This window comes from Salvia miltiorrhiza, chromosome 2 (assembly GCF_028751815.1).
Source record: "Salvia miltiorrhiza cultivar Shanhuang (shh) chromosome 2, IMPLAD_Smil_shh, whole genome shotgun sequence".
NCBI lineage: Eukaryota > Viridiplantae > Streptophyta > Magnoliopsida > Lamiales > Lamiaceae > Salvia > Salvia miltiorrhiza.
Genome location: NC_080388.1, coordinates 26608380 through 26626547, shown reverse-complemented (window position 1 = coordinate 26626547; position 18168 = coordinate 26608380). Strand labels below are relative to the sequence as shown.

General features: G+C 38.5%; 2 protein-coding genes and 1 pseudogene across 5 annotated transcripts; 1 reads left to right on the top strand and 2 right to left on the bottom strand.

Moving 5' to 3' along the window:
* Window positions 1–582: 582 nt before the first annotated feature.
* LOC131007644 (heat shock cognate 70 kDa protein-like) lies at window positions 583–5396 on the top strand (annotated as a pseudogene).
* A 316-nt stretch (window positions 5397–5712) lies between these two features.
* Window positions 5713–8868, bottom strand: LOC131007637 (G-type lectin S-receptor-like serine/threonine-protein kinase At4g27290). Of its 4 annotated transcripts, XM_057934546.1 has the most exons (7): window positions 7658–8866; window positions 7468–7584; window positions 7259–7395; window positions 6968–7175; window positions 6564–6801; window positions 6321–6471; window positions 5713–6245 (listed from the first exon to the last, which is right to left on the bottom strand). In XM_057934546.1, the coding sequence occupies exons 1-7, from the start codon at window positions 8778–8780 to the stop codon at window positions 5940–5942; spliced, it is 2280 nt and encodes a 759-aa protein (XP_057790529.1). In that variant the 5' UTR covers window positions 8781–8866; the 3' UTR covers window positions 5713–5939. The 4 variants fall into 4 exon arrangements, with proteins under 4 accessions (XP_057790529.1, XP_057790531.1, XP_057790532.1 ...); XM_057934548.1 differs by lacking the exon at window positions 7658–8866 and having other exon boundaries at window positions 7259–7391; XM_057934547.1 differs by lacking the exon at window positions 5713–6245 and having other exon boundaries at window positions 6346–6488; window positions 7658–8868.
* Window positions 8869–12283: 3415 nt separating this feature from the next.
* Window positions 12284–15853, bottom strand: LOC131007636 (G-type lectin S-receptor-like serine/threonine-protein kinase At4g27290). Its single transcript, XM_057934545.1, has 7 exons — window positions 14480–15853; window positions 14264–14380; window positions 14051–14187; window positions 13665–13872; window positions 13182–13419; window positions 12952–13102; window positions 12284–12866 (listed from the first exon to the last, which is right to left on the bottom strand). Exons 1-7 carry the CDS (start codon window positions 15756–15758, stop codon window positions 12561–12563), a joined length of 2436 nt encoding a protein of 811 aa, XP_057790528.1. The 5' UTR covers window positions 15759–15853; the 3' UTR covers window positions 12284–12560.
* Window positions 15854–18168: the final 2315 nt, after the last annotated feature.

The following is an 18168-nucleotide window of genomic DNA, read 5'->3' as shown; positions in this document are numbered from 1 at the left end:
GGTGCCATTGATACATGTTAAATATGCCTACGAAAAGCCCACGCGTAAGCTTAAAGTCCTGCGCTTAGACTCCAGGGCAGTTTGCACCTCGGTGCCGCTCTCGCTATCTTAAACCAAGACTAAACAATGATAAATTGAATGAATATGCCTCTATTTTGGCATAGATTATTTATTGTTTATTATCTTTTTATTTTTAAAAGTGGCCTATTGAATTGAGACGTCAAAATAAAAAAAATACTCACTCAGTTCATCAATTCATGTCTTACTTTTATTTTTGGTCCGTCCACCAATTCATGTCCTATCCATTTTTAGTAACTATTTATACATTTTTTAACCAATAAACAATACACTTTTTCTCCACTCAACTAATAAATAATACACTTTGATACCTTTTTTTTTAAAACTCGTGTTTTTTTTACCCTAGATCATGAATTAGTGGATGGAGGGAGTATCATTGAATTGGGAGGGGGGACCACTAAAATTTGTTTTCAAAAATTTGGTCCGCCAAACCATTGCATGCTAGACTATTCATGCTTAACTATTTCTTCTTTCTTATTTTTATATTTTGTTTTTGCTTTTTTAGTGATGATCGTTCGTTGATAAACTTAGTCTTAGATTGAGTTGCGCGGAGAGACGATGCCGACTCCGACGCTGACGCCATGATGTGATAGCAAGAGGCCTGCTACACCTACTTACTTTTTGTTTACTCTATTTCCATAGATAGACTGAGCATATCACATTGAGACTTCTTTCAACTTACATCACTTTAATTCCCCATTTTCCAGGACCTCAGAGGTTATCTATGTAGTCTGTTTAAGTCTTAGCTGCAGTTTTTTTATCTCTTCCGGTTTCTTGCATTTCATATTCAGTACTTGTTCAGATTTTCACTAAGCATTTAAACTCTGTTTATTATTGGTATCTTTAATGGCGGGAAGCGGCCAAGGACGGGCAATTGGGATCGATTTAGGGACGACGTATTCGTGCGTGGCGGCCTGGCAGCACGAGCATATTGAGATCATAGTGAATGATCAGGGCAACCGCACCACGCCCTCTTACGTAGCCTTCACCGACTCCGAGTGTATCGTCGGTGATGCTGCCAAGAATCAAATCGTCATTAGCCCTATTAACACTGTTTTCGGTGAGTTAATTTTATCTCGTGGATTGATTGTTATTATATATATGTCCATATTTGGTATTTTCCATGCTTTTTATTTGTTTCGTTTTGGTGTCATGTTGATGTGTGTGATGTGTGATAGTTTTCTTGTCAAAGTTAAATTAGCAGCGACGTTGATGAAGTGATGCGTGAGGGCTAATTTCTGTAAATTGTGATTAAACCAGATTCCATTTCCAAAGTTTATATTTTGATTTCATCTATCGATTTGGGGAGTTTGTCCTGCTCTCTGAATATAGTTGTCTGTCTCTCTCTCAACTCCAACTAGATGATTTTGTCTTTCTTAATGAACACTGCAGATGCAAAGAGGCTTATCGGCTGCAAATTCAGTGACCCTACGGTTCAGAGTGACATGAAACTCTGGCCATTCAAGGTTATTCCTGATCCCTCCAACAAGCCTATGATAGTAGTAACCTACAAAGGCAAGGTAAAACAGTTTTTTCCCGAGGAAATCTCGTCAATGGTGCTCTCCAAGATGAAGGATGTTGCTGAGATGTTGGAATTGTGTTAAAAATGAAAGTGGGGATTTTTGTCCCACATTGGTTTTGCTATCAAAGTAGGTGGAGACCTTTAGGCTATTTAAGGAGTTCCAAGGTCTTTGATACAATTACACCAATCACTACCTTTAGTCTTGTGATTACTTCTAGTTTGAAATTCCTTGCTCTTTGTTTTAGAGGGGTGAGAGGTTTTCAAAGGCTTGTAAGAGTGTAGTGGTTGTGAGTCGAGAGGGTGAGAAATACTGTGTGATTGTAGAAATTTATCATATAGTAATTTTTCAGTGTGTCGTGGTTTTTTCTCCGGATTTGGAGTTTCCACGTTAAATTCTTGTGTTGTTAAATTGTGTCTAGTTTTTTCTTATTTCTTGCTTCTACCAAGTTTGGATGGGGAACTGATTTCCCAACAATTGGTATCAGAGCCTGGCTGAGGTCTCTTGATATTCCAAGTATGCTCTGTGGTTGCAGCATTGTCTGATCTTCCACATCAGAAAGGATTTCTTGAGAAAGATCCGGGCGAGGGTGTCTCTTGCGAGACGGCTGTTCATTTTGGTGGAGAAGCGGTACGTCAAGTCAACTTCAAGTCCAAATGAAGTTCGACGTGGAGAAATTCGATGGAATAATGAATTTTGGCTTGTGGCAAGTGCAAGTCAAGGATGTGCTGATACAATCTGGGTTACACAAGGCCCTGAAAGGAAAGCCCGGTGCAGATGATGACGCAAACAACAAGTCCGGTATGAGTGATGAAGATTGGGAGGATCTGGATCTGAAGGCGGCAAGCACAATTCGTCTCTGCTTGGCCAAGAATGTACTTGCAAATGTACATGGGATTTCGAGTGCGAAGGAGCTTTGGGAAAAGCTGGAAGCTCTGTACCAAGCAAAAGGCATCTCGAATCGGTTGTATTTGAAGGAACAATTTCATACCTTACGGATGGATGAAGGTGTGAAGATTTCAGATCACTTGAGTATTCTCAATGGCATTATCTCTGAACTGGAGAGTATTGGAGCGAAAATTGAAGATGAGGATAAGGCGTTGAGACTCATCTTGTCTCTTCCACGTTCCTATGAACACATGAAGCCAATATTAGTTTATGGGAAGGAAACTCTGGTCTTTGCTGAAGTCACGGGCAAACTTCTTTTGGAAGAAAGAAGGCTGATGAGTGAAGGACGTCCTTCATCGGAAAATTCAGCAATGGTGGCCTTTAGCAGAGGGAGGAAGAAAGACTCCAAGGGCGTTGTTTGTTGGAGGTGCGGAAAACCCGGCCATACGAAGCGAAACTGTCCAGGTGGAGCTTGTCAAGGTGAAGCGGATTCGGCAGAAAGCTCCGAACAAGCAGCTAACATCATTGTTGATGATGTCTTTTGAGGACATGAATATCCTTATGGCATGTCCAATGGCCATGATAGAGGATGTGACGATGTTAGTTGGACTACATGTGCATGGTTTTTGGCATGGATGCAGGTGTGTGGTGAAAAGTATGTCGATGGCTGATGACTTCTAGGAGGGCCAAAAGCTAGAAGGTTGCACCAAAATTTCAGCAAGGTTTTTCGACATGTGCCGAAGTAAAATTCTTAGAATGGTTTATTCTAAGTGTTCTACTCATTTGGTGGAGTAGGTTTATTCTCTTTTGAGGATGATGGTTCTTTGTGATAAAAATCATAATTGTCGGTGAAGACAATGGTGTTTTTTCTTTCATTTTTAACAAGGTGGAGATTGTTGGAATTGTGTTAAAAATGAAAGTGGGGATTTTTGTCCCACATTGGTTTTGCTATCAAAGTAGGTGGAGACCTTTAGGCTATTTAAGGAGTTCCAAGGTCTTTGATACAATTACACCAATCACTACCTTTAGTCTTGTGATTACTTCTAGTTTGAAATTCCTTGCTCTTTGTTTTAGAGGGGTGAGAGGTTTTCAAAGGCTTGTAAGAGTGTAGTGGTTGTGAGTCGAGAGGGTGAGAAATACTGTGTGATTGTAGAAATTTATCATATAGTAATTTTTTAGTGTGTCGTGGTTTTTTCTCCGGATTTGGAGTTTCCACGTTAAATTCTTGTGTTGTTAAATTGTGTTTAGTTTTTTCTTATTTCTTGCTTCTACCAAGTTTGGATGGGGAACTGATTTCCCAACATGAGACATATCTTGGATCAACTGTCAAGGATGCTGTCATAACGGTGCCTGCTTATTTCAACGACTCTCAGCGTCAGGCAACTAAGGCTGCCGGAACCATGGCCGGTTTAAATGTTATGAGAATAATGAATGAGCCTTCTGCTGCCGCCCTTGCATACAGTCTGGATAAAAGTGCTAACACCTCTATGGAAAAGAATGTGCTCATTTTTGACCTTGGTGGTGGCACAGTCGATGTTTCTGTAGTCACGATTGATGAGGGAATCTTTGATGTGAGGGCTACTGCTGGTGATACTCATCTTGGAGGTCAGGACTTCGACAATAGGATGGTGAATCACTTCATTAAAGAATTCAAACGCAGCAAGGGTAAGGATATTAATAGCGGGAATTTAAGAGCTATTCGGAGATTGAGGACTGCTTGTGAAAGGGCAAAGAGGATCCTCTCTTCCGCTTCCCAAACCACAATTGAGATTGAATCGTTGTTCGAGGGGATTGATCTGTTTTCTACTATCACTCGTGCTAAATTTGAGGAACTTAACATGGATTTATTCAACAAGTGTATGAAACAGGTAGAGATGTGCTTGAAGGACGCAAAGATGGAGAAGAGCAGCGTGGATGAGGTGGTGCTGGTTGGGGGGTCAAGTAGGATTCTCAAGGTGCAGCAATTGTTGAAGGAGCTGTTCGATGGGAAAGAGGCGTGCAAGAGCATTAATCCGGACGAAGCTGTGGCTTATGGTGCTGCTGTGCAAGCTGCAATCATGAGTGGTGAAGGCAATGACAAGGTGCAGAATTTAGTTCTTTTGGATGTAACTCCTTTGTCGCTTGGTATTCGAGGTGTTGGAGGTGTGATGGAGGTATTGATTCCGAGGAATACAACTATCCCTACAAGTGCCAAGGATATATTCACGACTTGCGAGGATAATCAGACCAATGTGGAGTTTTCTGTGTACGAAGGTGAAAGAAGTTGGGTAAGAGACAACAACCTGATAGGAATGTTCGAGCTCAGAGGCATTCCCCCTGTGCCCACAGGTGTTCCTTCTATCAATGTGTGCTTCGACATTGATGCGAATGGTATCTTGAATGTGTCAGCGGAAGATGTGGCAACTGGACGGAAGAACCAGATCACCATCACCAACAACAAGCTGTCCAGGGAAGAAATAAAGAAGATGGTGAGGGATGGCAAAAAGTACAAGAGGGAGGACCAGGAGCTTAAGAAGAAGGTTGAGGCCAAGAAAGCTTTGAAGAAGTACGTCTATAACGTGGGGAACACCATTGAAAATGACAAGATTGCAGCCATGCTCACAGTAGACGACAAGAAGAAGATCGAAGGTGCTTTGGAGTCTACTGTACTGTGGTTTATGTAAACAGTTTTGCAGAGGCTGATGATTTCAAAGACAAGATAAAGGAGCTCGAGACTGTTTTCAATCCTATCATCACTAAGATGTATGAAGGATGGACAAAGTCGAATTAGAGAACATGTAGGTTGATTGGCATGATGTTGTGTGTTTTACTTGTCATGAAGATTTTCTGCATTCTGCCTGTCTATATCCGCGATGAAAGTAAAACCAGTGTATTAGACTGAAAAACACAAAAGAATGATCTTTTTTTGTCCTTCCCAGTTGCTAGCTTCAAGTTGCTATTGATTATTATCAGTTTCTCTTATTTTGAATTACTCGGTAGGAGATAGCAGACGCTATATAACCCAATCTATCTCTGGAGATGCATTCAACAATCGGATGGTGAATCACTACTGTTCATGAGGCTCCAATTGTGAAGATGGTGTGTTCTTCTGCATGTTTCGGAGGCTGATGCACATTCCATTGGCCTCAATCTGTACGTTACATGACGTAGTCGCCCTTTTTGATGAGGTAGGATCAAAACTCAAAAGCATATATGAAAGATAATCTCTTTTCTTGCGCAAAATATTGCCTACTGCAATTCACCTCAAATATATTTTCATAATTAACTTCTTGGAACAACGTCAGAGCAAGAACATATTAACCCTTTCTTGCAAGAAAATCCTCTGTTTCTCTTTCAACTCACAACTTCTACAACAGGGTGTCCACTAAAAATTGTCAGCAGAATTACTCATTTATAAGGAAGTATACACAATCTGTAAGTATACTAATCTGTTATATTTACTTTTGTATTTGTTTAACGAGCCTCTAGCAGCGAAATGGTCATTGTATTATTGGAACTTGCAGTATTCGAGTTATTCGAAGTTTCAGTTCGTATTATATCTCTTGCTGTGAAGAAACCAGGATGTTTGGCTTCAGGCAGAACTCCATCATTGTTGAGCATCAGTACCACTGAAGACATGTTTGGCCACTCTTCTGTCTGTTCTTGCACACACAAAAGACCCACATGGATTGATCTTGCTACTTGTGATAAGTAGCTTGAATATTCCACACAAGAATCCACTAATTCCAGTGACCTTTCTTCTTTGTAAAGCATCCATGTCTATAATTACCTCATATTACATAAGGATACTTTCCATAACAATAAAGACTGCAAGAATAAAAAATATATACTTACATGCCCAAGAAGGTTGTGGGAGTGATCTACTATAGAAAAGCCTCTGTTTCTCTTGCCACTTATGATTTCAAGCACCAGAACACCAAAGCTGAAGACATCTGATTTCACTGAGAATATGCCGTCTATAGCGTACTCCGGGGACATGTAGCCGCTACAGGAAAATACAAACTAGAATTTAGGTAGAAAGCAGAGAAATTGGAATTTGATATAGGATATATCACATTGTAAGGATCGTATACATACTATGTTCCAACTACTCGACTTGTTTTGGCTCCAGTTTCATTGCTTCCACATGTTCTTGCAAGACCGAAGTCGGATATTTTGGGAATCATGTCTGAATCTAGTAATATATTGCTGGCTTTGAGGTCTCTGTGGATAATTCTGAGACGGGAGTCTTGGTGGAGGTACATAAGACCCCGAGCAATACCATTAATAATGTTGAAGCGCCTCGGCCAGTCTAGTATCGTTCCCTTCACTTGATCTGCACGCCAAATAGGTGAGGAAGTATGCTTTCTATTTTTATTTTGTTTTACAAAAATAATCGAGTAATTATCACATGTTAATTTGGCTCTGACAACTTCTTTGAATCTGTGTTTATTACGTTTGACCTTAAATTTAGCTGGATGCTAAATGTGGGAAAATCTTACCGAAAAGTATGAAATTGAGACTTTTGTTTGTCATGTATTCATAAACCAGCATGATTTCTACTCCTTGAATGCAATATCCAAGGAGTTTCACTAGATTTCGATGCTGAAGTTTTCCAATACAGATTACTTCATTCTTGAATTCATCCACTCCTTGCTGTGAAGTTGTTGATAGTCGTTTCACAGCAATTTCCTGGCCCCCTAGCAGTCCCTAGTACATAAATATAGTTATCTAGATTTTTGGTTTTGATCTTAACACCGCTTTCTAACAGAAAAGTGTTAGTACGTCTTTACCTTAAAAACCGGTCCAAATCCACCCTCTCCAAGCTTATTGTGGATTGAAAATCCATCAGTAGCTTTAATTATTGTGGATAGTTCAAACATTGGTAGCTCTAGCTCCTCATGATTTTCAAAAGAATGCCTCAGCCTGTCTGTAAAACGAGAATGGAAGAGGCTATGGATAAGAGAAAGAAAATAATCGCATAACTCATAAACTGTCTCACCTTTTTCTTGCTGCTTTCGTTTCTGGTAAAACAGCAACAGGCTTAGGCCTAGTATCAGAATCCCGATCACCAGTGACAATGTAACAATAAGTATTTCTCGTTTCCTACTTCCCGAGTCTGTATGGAAATAATATATTATTTTCATGTCATCAACTGTAAAAACATTAATCCGTATATGATTGAATCATACCTAATCCAGATTTAGCCATCCTAATATAGATATCTTGTCCAGGAGACATCTCTCTCAAATCCACAAGGTCACCGAACCAGAGTAGACATTCCCTCTCGCCGTTGTTTATATTGGGACTTGCATAGGCTGTACAAGAGCAATTTGTGGAGCATGCCACCTTGCATTCTTCAAGACTCATAGTCGCGTTATACCAGGAACGCTCCGTGTCTGGTAATTTGATTCCGGAGTACTTGAGAAAAACATTGCCATCTTGGCAGTTGAAGGGGGTTCTTCGAATGCATCCATTGGAAAAATCACCTCCAGGATCAGTCGGCTCGAATTCATTCAAACATGAGCAATTGGTTGTATTACCACAAACACCATATGCACCACATATGTTATACGTATCACAGTTACGTAGTTGAACAGAAAGATAAAGCATCCAGTTCTGGGTTTGATTAAACCACATCCATCTCTGTACAAAACCATTCCACGGCCCTGTTTTATACCGGATGGAGGCGCCTTCTTTGATCACCATCTGTGGATAACCAGTAGGGTCACAGCGATACGTGAAACCTCCTGTTGCCGGATCATCGTTGCTCTTTGCCGACGAGATGTAGACTTCATGGCCAGTCACCAAGTTCTTACCAAGCTTCATCCCTGCCAATAGAGTGTCGGTTGGGTAGTCGAAGCTCTGCCAGATGAAATTGTTGTCATCGTTAGCATCTGTGACAATGAGGTTTCCGGTGTCGAGTAAACGTGCGAGAGGAGTGCGCAAGCTGCTGCTTGATACATTAGCAGACCAAATAGTAGCATTGGTAGCGTTGAGAAGAAGCAGAGGGCCCCCCGGTTGAACGACTCTAAGCGTACCTGATCGATCCGTGAGTGGATTGTCTCTGTTGGCGATCCACACCACAGTCTTGTCTTTAATGTTGTTGTACCATATGCCGACGTAGCGATTCTTGGAGCTCCCTAGGCTGAAAAACCCCAACGCAAAGTCTCCGTTGGATGAGATGAGAGTGTCATCACGGTTATCGCTTAATGTGTGGGAAGTATCGATAGTATCTGTTGTGTGAATTGAGAAAAAGGAGGTCGTGAATAGAAATAGAGAGAGGTGGATTCTGCTGCTGCACATCATATTCATTTCTCAACTAACAACGGAGAGAGGCATAATCCAGCAAGTGTCGTTTAGTTTTATCAGCCTCGTTTCCCAGGCGGTAGGTAAGTTGTAAATTTCTGTGTGGGTGAGTCCACCTTTAATAATTAATACTACTGAATGGTCTACAATTGGCTGCTACACAATTAATTTTCAACTATGTGCTCACGACCTAGACTTTTCCTTGGATATTGTTGGAGACGCACTGCCACGCAGAAACGTGAAAGTAAAGATTAAGGGTATTCTTAAGACTTAAGAGCATCTTGAATGAAAGGTGTTTAAAGGGGGCTCTAAAAGCTGCTCTCTACCTTAGCATCTCCCATCTCCAATGCAAAGATTCTATAGGGGCTTATTCAATCTTTATTTCCATTTAATTCTATTTCTATATTTCTATTTTAAATTCTATTTTTAATTAAAATTAAAATTCAACATTACAATAATTAAACTAAAGTATAAAATTTTAAAATTTAAAATATTACTAAAAACATTTAAAAATAGAATTTAAAAAATTTTAAAAAATCAAAAATCAAAAATCAAAATACAAAAATAAAAAAATTCTACCAAAACCCCATGGCCCAAACCCCCACCGCCCCCCTCTTCCCCCATTTCTCTTCTTCTTCTTCTTCTTCCCCCAGTTCATGCCATCTCCCCCTTTAACACTCAGTTCTTGGCTTAACACCAGGGACGCACCACATGCTGGAGAGCAAAACCGGCTCGATGCGGTGCTTATATTCCGGTGCTGGAGATGCTCTAAGAGCGCCGCATCAAAAGTTTTATTCCATCCACTTCTAGTTCAGGGTGGTAGCAATAATAAATCCACGAAAATAACTTTAATTGCCTCATATCAAAAGTTTAACCCACCAACTTTTGTAAATATAACTCTCTAACAATTTATATTTATATTAATAAAAAATGTGTCTTGGACTCTTGGGCATAACATGTAGATTGCCTATTTTATCCTTATTACATGTTTTATTTTAAGGTTAATTTCATAAATTACATATATTTATAAAAATATATTAATGAATTATTAGCGCCTAAATAAATGAACTTTAATTTGGACCTTTGATTATTCCCACGAACTTTGAAAGTTGTCAAAAGTTACACGAACTTTGACTCATTTTATTTTTTCCCATGAACTTTGAGAATTGTCAAAAAATACACAAACTTTGGCTCATTTTATTTTTTTCCCACGAAATATATTGTTATAAAAAATGATCCAAATAATTCTCTTATTTTAAATTTTTCTGAAAACGATGTCATTTTGATTACGAAATATATTTTAAAATTAAAAAAAGAATCATGTCACTCATAAATAATTGTCATCTATCATTAATAAAATTAATTAGGGTAAATATCAGTTTATGACCCATCATTTGAACGTTTTCTCAAATATATCCCACCCTAAAGCATATTTACAAAACAATACCCAACGTTTCATTTTTTTCTTATTTGTGGCCCATAAAAATAATCCGGCGACAGGTATTTGATGTGTCCGGCCAAGCGCCATGTTGGAAGTACACGTGGAATAAAAAGAAAAAGAAAAAATTAATAAAAATCCACCCTGTCAATCTCCTCGCTCCTCTCCTCGTTGTCCATCTCCTCGCCCATCTCCGCCATGGGGTGGCGACGGCCATGGGCTGTTGCACATCTCATCGCCCATCTTCTTCAGCAATTCCTCTTGGGTTCCCCAAATTTGTAGATGACAATTTATTTCTTGCCGATGAAGACCTTGAGATTGGGAATCGCAGAACAAGGAGGTTGTCCGGCTATGACTGTCAAGCCCCAATTCTAGAGAGAAGGCTGCTGATTTTTAGATATGTGGTTTTGGGTTCCAGAATTAGGGGTTCTGATTTGGGGTATGATTTTGGGATCTCATATCGGAGGTGTGGGGCTGGGCACCTTCTTCCGCTTCCGCTTCTGCACCTTCTTCCCCAATACAACACTCGCCAATCCCTTCAGACCCTCTTCGCGCAGATGCCCACACATCTCCACCGCCTTCGTCCGCAGATCCATGTAGCGAGCAGCGCCGCCGATCCCATAGTCGCTCTACAGCTTCTCCAGATCTGTTTTTATGTCGACGTCAGTCTCGTCGGAATTTCAGAGGCGGCGGCGGCGGACCGCCATCTCCTCTGACAATTTGGTAGATATGTAGTTTTTTTATTTTTTTTTATTCCACGTGTAATTTCAACATGGTGCTTGGCCGGACACATCAAATACCGGTCGTCGAATTATTTTTATGGGCCACAAATAAGAAAAAAAAAAATGAAACGATGAGTATTGTTTTGTAAATATGCTTAGAGTGGGACATATTTGAGAAAACGCCCTAACGATGAGCCATAAACTAATATTTACCCAATTAATTAAGCTAGCTAGTTAATTATAAAGAAATTATTTGAATTATTTTTCTATAACAATATATTCCGTGGGAATAAATAAAATGAGCCAATATTCATTTGCGTTTGTTTTCAAAATAAAATTGTCTAAACTTACTGACAATAACATATTTTCATGATTTAGTCATATGAATGAAATTTTGTTTTGGTTGCAATAATTTTTTACAATAATAGTTGCACCACTTTCCAATTAGTGATAATCAAGACATTCGTACTATATGTATTGATGTTATTCTTTATTGTTTGTCTATCAATTTGTTGAGTATTATTTTAAATGGTTAATTGCATATAAATTATTGAACTTTTAACAAATTTTTATTTTGCACATAAACTTTAAAATTTTTATTAAAATTGCGTAACTATATTTTTTTTTCTCATTTTGCATAATTGCCTATTTTTCGTCGTGGTGACATGGCATATATATACCCGTTTGGCATTATTGTGTGGCATAAATATGACTCAGCGGAAAATATAACTGGCCTCGTATTTTATAGTTGGATGAAAACGACGTCGTTTCATGCTAGAGTTTAGAGGGAAAATGAGCAAATATGCAAAATGAGAAAAAAAAAATTAATAGTTAAGTAATTTTAATAAAGATTTTAAAGTTTATGTTCAAAATAAGAATTTTGAAAGTTCAATAATTTATATGCAACTAACCCTATTTCAAAAAGGATTTAATATAGTTATAGAATTAAATAAACCAAATTGTTAATTGAAAATTTAAATATAATAGATATTATATCTATATTTTTTTTATCAAATAAAATAACATTGATTATGTTTAAAACATAAGTTCTTTCTGCTAGTAAACCTAAAAAAACAACTTCTACATGGATTTCATCATATTATTATACTATATTTTTCATATTACACATATATATTTATATATTTATTTATGTATTAAATTTAATTAATTTAATTTAAGTATTTGATTTAATTGATTATTGGGCACATCATATTAAAGAATTATTGTGCCAAAATCAAGTAATGCTTGAGATCCAGTCATGTTTAAGCGTGGAGCCGAAGAAGGAGGAGAACTAGACCAAGACAAAGATAAGAGACAGAACGAACAAAGATGAGAAAAAGAGTCGGGCTTTAAGCACAGTTGGAAAAGTAAAGGCACCGCACTCATCTACAGAACAAATGAAACGTGATATCCAAGATATCACGTTTCATTTGTTTACATTACATATTAGCTAGCATGTCCAAGAAAGTTGAGATTGCTATTGTTGTAGGAAAATCCTCTGATTCTCTTTCAACAGTTTCACAACAAGGACACTACAATGCCTGCACAATTACACATTCATTCAGAAGTACACTCTATCTGTAATTATACCAAATTAATTTATCTATTAATTTTACATTGGATTTGTTAACGAGCCTCTAGCAGCGAAATGGTCATTGCATTAACGGAACTTGCCGTGTTTGAGCTATGTGAAGTTTCTTTTCTTATGATATCTCTTCCTGTAAAGAAACCAGGATGTTTGGCTTGAGGCAGGACACCATCATTGTTGAGCATCAGTACCACGGAAGACATGTTTGGCCTCTCTTCTGTCTGTTCTTGCACACACAAAAGACCCACATGGATTGATCGCTCTATTTGGGATAAGTACCTTGAATATTCCACACAAGAATCCACTAATTCCAGTGACCTTTCTTCTTTGTAAAGAATCCATGCCTGTTATTATATTATCTCATATATAAGGATAGTTGCCATATGGAAGAAAGACTGCATTTTTCACAAGAATGTAAAATATACTTACATGTCCAAGAAGGTTGTGGCGGTGATCCACCAGAGTAAATCCTCTGTTTCTCTTGCCACTTATGATTTCAAGCACCAAAACACCAAAACTAAACACATCTGATTTCACTGAGAACATGCCCTCTACGGCATACTCTGGGGACATGTAGCCACTGCAGGAAAATATTCACTAGGATTTCAAATACAAAGTAGAAAAATTGAATTTTGATGTTATAAGGATCATACACGTACTATGTTCCTACTACTCGACTTGTGTCGGCTCCAGTTTCATTCCCTCCAAATGTTCTTGCAAGACCGAAGTCTGATATTTTTGGAATCATATCTGAATCTAGTAATATATTGCTGGCTTTGAGGTCTCTGTGGATAACTCTGAGACGAGAATCATGATGTAGATACATAAGCCCCCGAGCAATACCATTAATAATGTTGAAGCGCCTTGGCCAGTCCAGTGTCGTTTTCTTGACTTGATCTGCCAGATAAGTGAGGAAATATATATGCATTTTTTATTTGTCTTACAAATTTGATAAAGGTTTACTGCAATTCATGTTGGTAAACGATGTAACAGTTATGCGTGATATCCATCATAGTTTTTCCTAGAGTAAAATCCTAAAACTTATATCCTGTTAATTTTGAATATGTGTTTGTTATGCTTAAGCTGTAATGCTAGTAAAATTTCAATAATTGAGCTGTATGCTAAATGTGGAAAAATCTTACCGAAAAGTATCAAGTCGAGACTTTTGTTGGTCATGTACTCATAAACCAGCATGCGTTCTTGTCCTTGAATGCAACATCCGAGGAGCTTCACTAGATTTCGGTGCTGAAGTTTTGCGATACAGATTACTTCATTCTTGAACTCATCCACTCCTTGAAGGGAAGTTCTTGATAGTCGTTTCACAGCAATTTCCTGTCCCTCTAGTACTCCCTAGTACATATATGTAGTTATCTAAACTTTTGTTTCTGAACTTCTTGAAAGAAGTAAAATATCTGTGCATATCTTCTTTTCTTTATGTATACAAAAATGCATGAATATTTTACTGTGAAGTTGGGCGATTTCTTCCTATTGGTATCAAGGTAATAATTCTCATTGGATAGCACTTTACCTTAAAAACTGGTCCGAATCCACCCTCTCCAAGCTTATTGTTGACTGAAAATCCATCAGTAGCTTTGCTCATTGTGGACAATTCAAACATTGGTAGCTCAAGCTCCTCGTGAGTTTCATCTGGATGTCTCAGCCTGTCTGAAAAGTAAGAATCAAAGAGGTTATGGATATCCTGAAGAAAACCTTCGCATAACTCAAAAACGCCTTGTCTTACCTGTTTCTGGCTTCATCTTCTTTGTTTTCTGGTAAAACAGAAACAGGCTCAGGCCTAGTAGCACAATCCCAATCATCACTGTCAATATAAGTATTTCTCGCTTCCTACCTCCCGACTCTGTGAAGTTATATATGGAAAGAATACATTATTTTTATGCCATCATTAGAGCCTAGGTAGTTATCTGAATAAAACAAAGGATTCTGATTAACTCTTTACCTAACTCGGATTTAGCCATTCTAATGTAGATAGTTTGTCCAGGAGATATCTCCCTTATGTCGACAAGCTCACCAAACCAGAGTAGACATCCATGCTCGCCGTTGCTTATATCCAGAGCTGCGTAGGCTGTACAAGAGCAATTTTTCAAGCATGTTACCTTGCATTCTTGAAGACTCATACTCGCGTTATACCAGGAACGCTCCGTGTCTGGTAATTTGATTCCAGAGTATTTGATAAAAACATCTCCATCTTGGCAGTTCAACGGGGTTCTTCGAATGCATCCATTGGAGAAATCCCCATTGCCCCAACCTCGATCATCTCTTGGCTGGAATTTACTCAAGCATGCACAAGCAGGCGTAGTCTTGATATTACAACTACCATATGCACCACACGTTTGATAAATGTCACAGCTATCTATTGGAATTGTAAGATAAAGTTTCCAGTTTTGTGTGTGATAAGACCAAAGCCACCTCTGCCCAACACCATCTTCGCTCACCGTAAACCTCATATATAGGGAGGTGTTGATGAGTTCGTAGTGATAATACACCTCATTCTCGCTGATCACCACTCCATACGTGAAAATGTCATTCTTCACTAGGTTGTGACTGCCGCTGAAGGTGACACCGTTCCATGGCCCTGTTTTATACCGAAAGGAGGCACCTTCTTTGATCACATTCTGTGGATACCCGGAGGGATCGCAGTGATATGTAATACCTCCCATGGCCGGCTCATCGTTGTTCGTCTTCGACGTGATAAAGACTTCATGGCCGGTCACGAGATTCTTACCAAGCTTCATTCCTGGTAAGAAAGTGTCGGTTGGATAATCGAAGCTCTCCCAGATGATATTCTTCTCATCGTTTGCATCCGTCACAACGAGGTTCCCCGAGTCAAGTAAACGTGCGAGTGGAGTGTGCGCGCTTCTTGATACATTAGCAGCCCAAATAGTAGCATTGGTAGCGTTGAGAAGAAGCAGACGGCCACCTGGTTCAATGAGTCTAAGCGTACCTGATCGATCCGTGAGTGGATGGTCTCTGTTGGCGATCCACACCACAGTCTTGTCTTTAATGTTGTTGTACCATATGCCGACGTACCGATTCTTGGAGCTCCCTGGGCTGAAAAACCCCAACGCAAAGACGCCGCTGGATGAGATGAGAGTGTCATCACGGTTATCGCTCAATATTTGGGAAGTATCAATGGTATCTGTTGTGTGAGCTGAGAAAAACCAAGTTGTGAATAGGAATAGGCAGAGATAGAATCTACTGCTGCGTATCATATTCATTATTTCTGGATTGCTCACAACTAACAAAGGAGAAGGTCTGTTTTGTTGTTGCCAATTAATAGACTAATGGCTCGTCGTGAATGCACAATTCTTTTGTAACTTGTAAATTACTTTGTGGCTCCATTGCGTCGAGTTTTGTTTTGGCTATCTACGATCCTTGGCTGCTATCAAACAGGCTGTACATGATTTTCCACATAATGAGAAGACCTTGACTTTAATTTCTTTCGTTTTTTCCTTAAAAACTAATAATAGTAATATTTTATTTTCCTCGTGATGAATGCAAACACAAAAACATTAAAACGTGATAATAATGGGGTGAGTTTGAATTTAGAATTATACATGGTGGACTCATAAAAAATTTTAATTTTAATTTTAAATGTAAAATTATTTACTGTAGGACAAAATGTAGGACAAATTTTCAAAAATTGAGCATAAGTAGGACAAATTGAGCCCGAAAAATCAATTTATCCTGCAATTGCAAGCCCAAAATTTTTTGTCCTACATTTGCAAAATGACCAGAGTAACGGGCCTAAAAAAACGAGAGAGAAGATAGATTTTTTTTTTAATTTTTAATCTTTAAATAAATATAACTTTTACAATTCAAATCAAATATTTACATAAAATATGTCAAATTAAAGCTCTTATTGTGATCTTTAATTTGATATGCATATTACATATTTTATAATTAGTCAAATTTTACAATTTTAGAAAGAAATAAAATAAAATAATTAAAAGATAAAAAAAATTAAAAAATATAATTTATAAATAAACCTTGAATTTTATTATAACTCCAAATTTCCCACTCAAATTGAAATCTTGTCTTTTTAAGGGTTATGTTATTTCCTTTTTCTTCCCCTATATTTTCTTTCTTGGTAGGAAAAAATATAGGGTTAAGTACTAAATTCCCCCTCTATCGATGGCGTCCCTATCGCGTACAGGACCCTATAGTTAGGGTAAGCGCTGTTTACTACCTCAACGTGGCAAAATCGAACCAATTTCTCCCTCGCCTTTTAACAGACCCAAAAGCCGTAAGCAAAAATATATTTTTTTTAATTTTTAATTATGGTGGGCTCCAGCTCGCCTTCTCTCTCTCAATTTCGGTGAGGGTCGCCATCGTTCGCCTCGTCTCTCCCCTTTTTCTCCGACGACAGGCGACCACCGGCAGCCCGAACGTCGCCGCATAAAATTCAAAAATTGCAGAGAAGATTTTCTAAAAATTCATAAATGAACGAGAAGATTTTCTAGAAATTTCAAAAAATGCAGAGAAGATTTTCACTATTTTCAGCCAAAAATAAACAAAAGATCTAAGATAAAAAAAAAAATCGAAAATTCACCATTTTCAGCCTAAAATAAATGAGCTAGATGAAGGGAAAAACACAAAATCTGAGCGAGATTCAGAAAATCGACAACCAAATTAACTATTGAATCTACTCATCCTCCAAAATTAGCTTCAGATCTCCTCGTTGGCGGTGGCTACATTGAGGAGCTCACAGACGAGTGGGGGGAGAAGAGAGAGAGAGAGAGAGAGAGAGAGAGAGAGAGAGAGAGAGGTAGTAGAGTGGGTTTCAAGGAGGGGTAGATGGGGGTTTTGCAGCAGACGAAGACCTGACCGCAGTGATAGCCGTGGGTGGAGGCTGCGGCGGATGGCGGCGGGAGCGAGAGGGGAGAGGTGGTGATGGTGCTGGTGAGAAGTTAGATGGGTTCTTCAGCGGTAGAAGAGGGAAGCCACGTAGTCGTGCTGGTCGAGCATGAGGATGGAAGACACTCGCTTCGCTGGATACAAGTGAGAATATGGTAAGCTTTGACGTCGGAGAAACGTTGAGATCCAGTGGAAGGGTCCAGTGACGACCAAGTATGTGAGTGTCATTCTCCCACTCCATGACTTTGCAGTCATTGAATTCTCCTATTATCGGAACAAATTTTTCTGCAACTTTGAAAAGATTGGAAATTTTTCTCACAGTGAAGGTTGTGGAGAGTTGTTAGTTGATGCAGAAAATATGTGAAGACATCATGGTATAAATACACAAATTTTACCAAGTGAGAAGATGAATTTTTTTTCGAAAACTGTGCCTAAAATGTTTTTGAAGTAAAAATTCACGTCCGCCGTCACTGCAGGGGACTGCAGGGGACGGAAGCTTCAAAAAGGTGAGAGATATCATTGCATTATGTCATGTCAATTAGATTCTCAAGAAATTTGATCACAGAGGCAAAAGGTTGGAAAGATTTTTAGAAAAGATTAGGACAAGTTCAATCAAATACAAATTTTCCCTTTTAAAAAGTACTTGTCCTTCTCGGATATTCCATTTTCCAACAATCAGTTAATGTTATTGAAAGAAACTGATCAGTTAGAGAAAGATTTTGAATTTAAAACACAAAGCTCTTAACTGAAGTAACTGATTTTAAATAGTAA

Coding starts and splice junctions, on each gene's coding strand:
- LOC131007637 (XM_057934546.1), bottom strand. CDS start 8,780: ATGAATATGATGTGCAGCAGCAGAATCCACCTCTCTCTATTTCTATTC. Junction 6,802..6,967: donor TCTCAATTTCATACTTTTCG/GTAAGATTTTCC, acceptor TTTGGCGTGCAG/ATCAAGTGAAGGGAACGATA. Junction 6,472..6,563: donor AGTCGAGTAGTTGGAACATA/GTATGTATACGA, acceptor ATTTTCCTGTAG/CGGCTACATGTCCCCGGAGT.
- LOC131007636 (XM_057934545.1), bottom strand. CDS start 15,758: ATGAATATGATACGCAGCAGTAGATTCTATCTCTGCCTATTCCTATTC. Junction 13,420..13,664: donor TCTCGACTTGATACTTTTCG/GTAAGATTTTTC, acceptor CTTATCTGGCAG/ATCAAGTCAAGAAAACGACA. Junction 12,867..12,951: donor GCCACAACCTTCTTGGACAT/GTAAGTATATTT, acceptor ATATAATAACAG/GCATGGATTCTTTACAAAGA.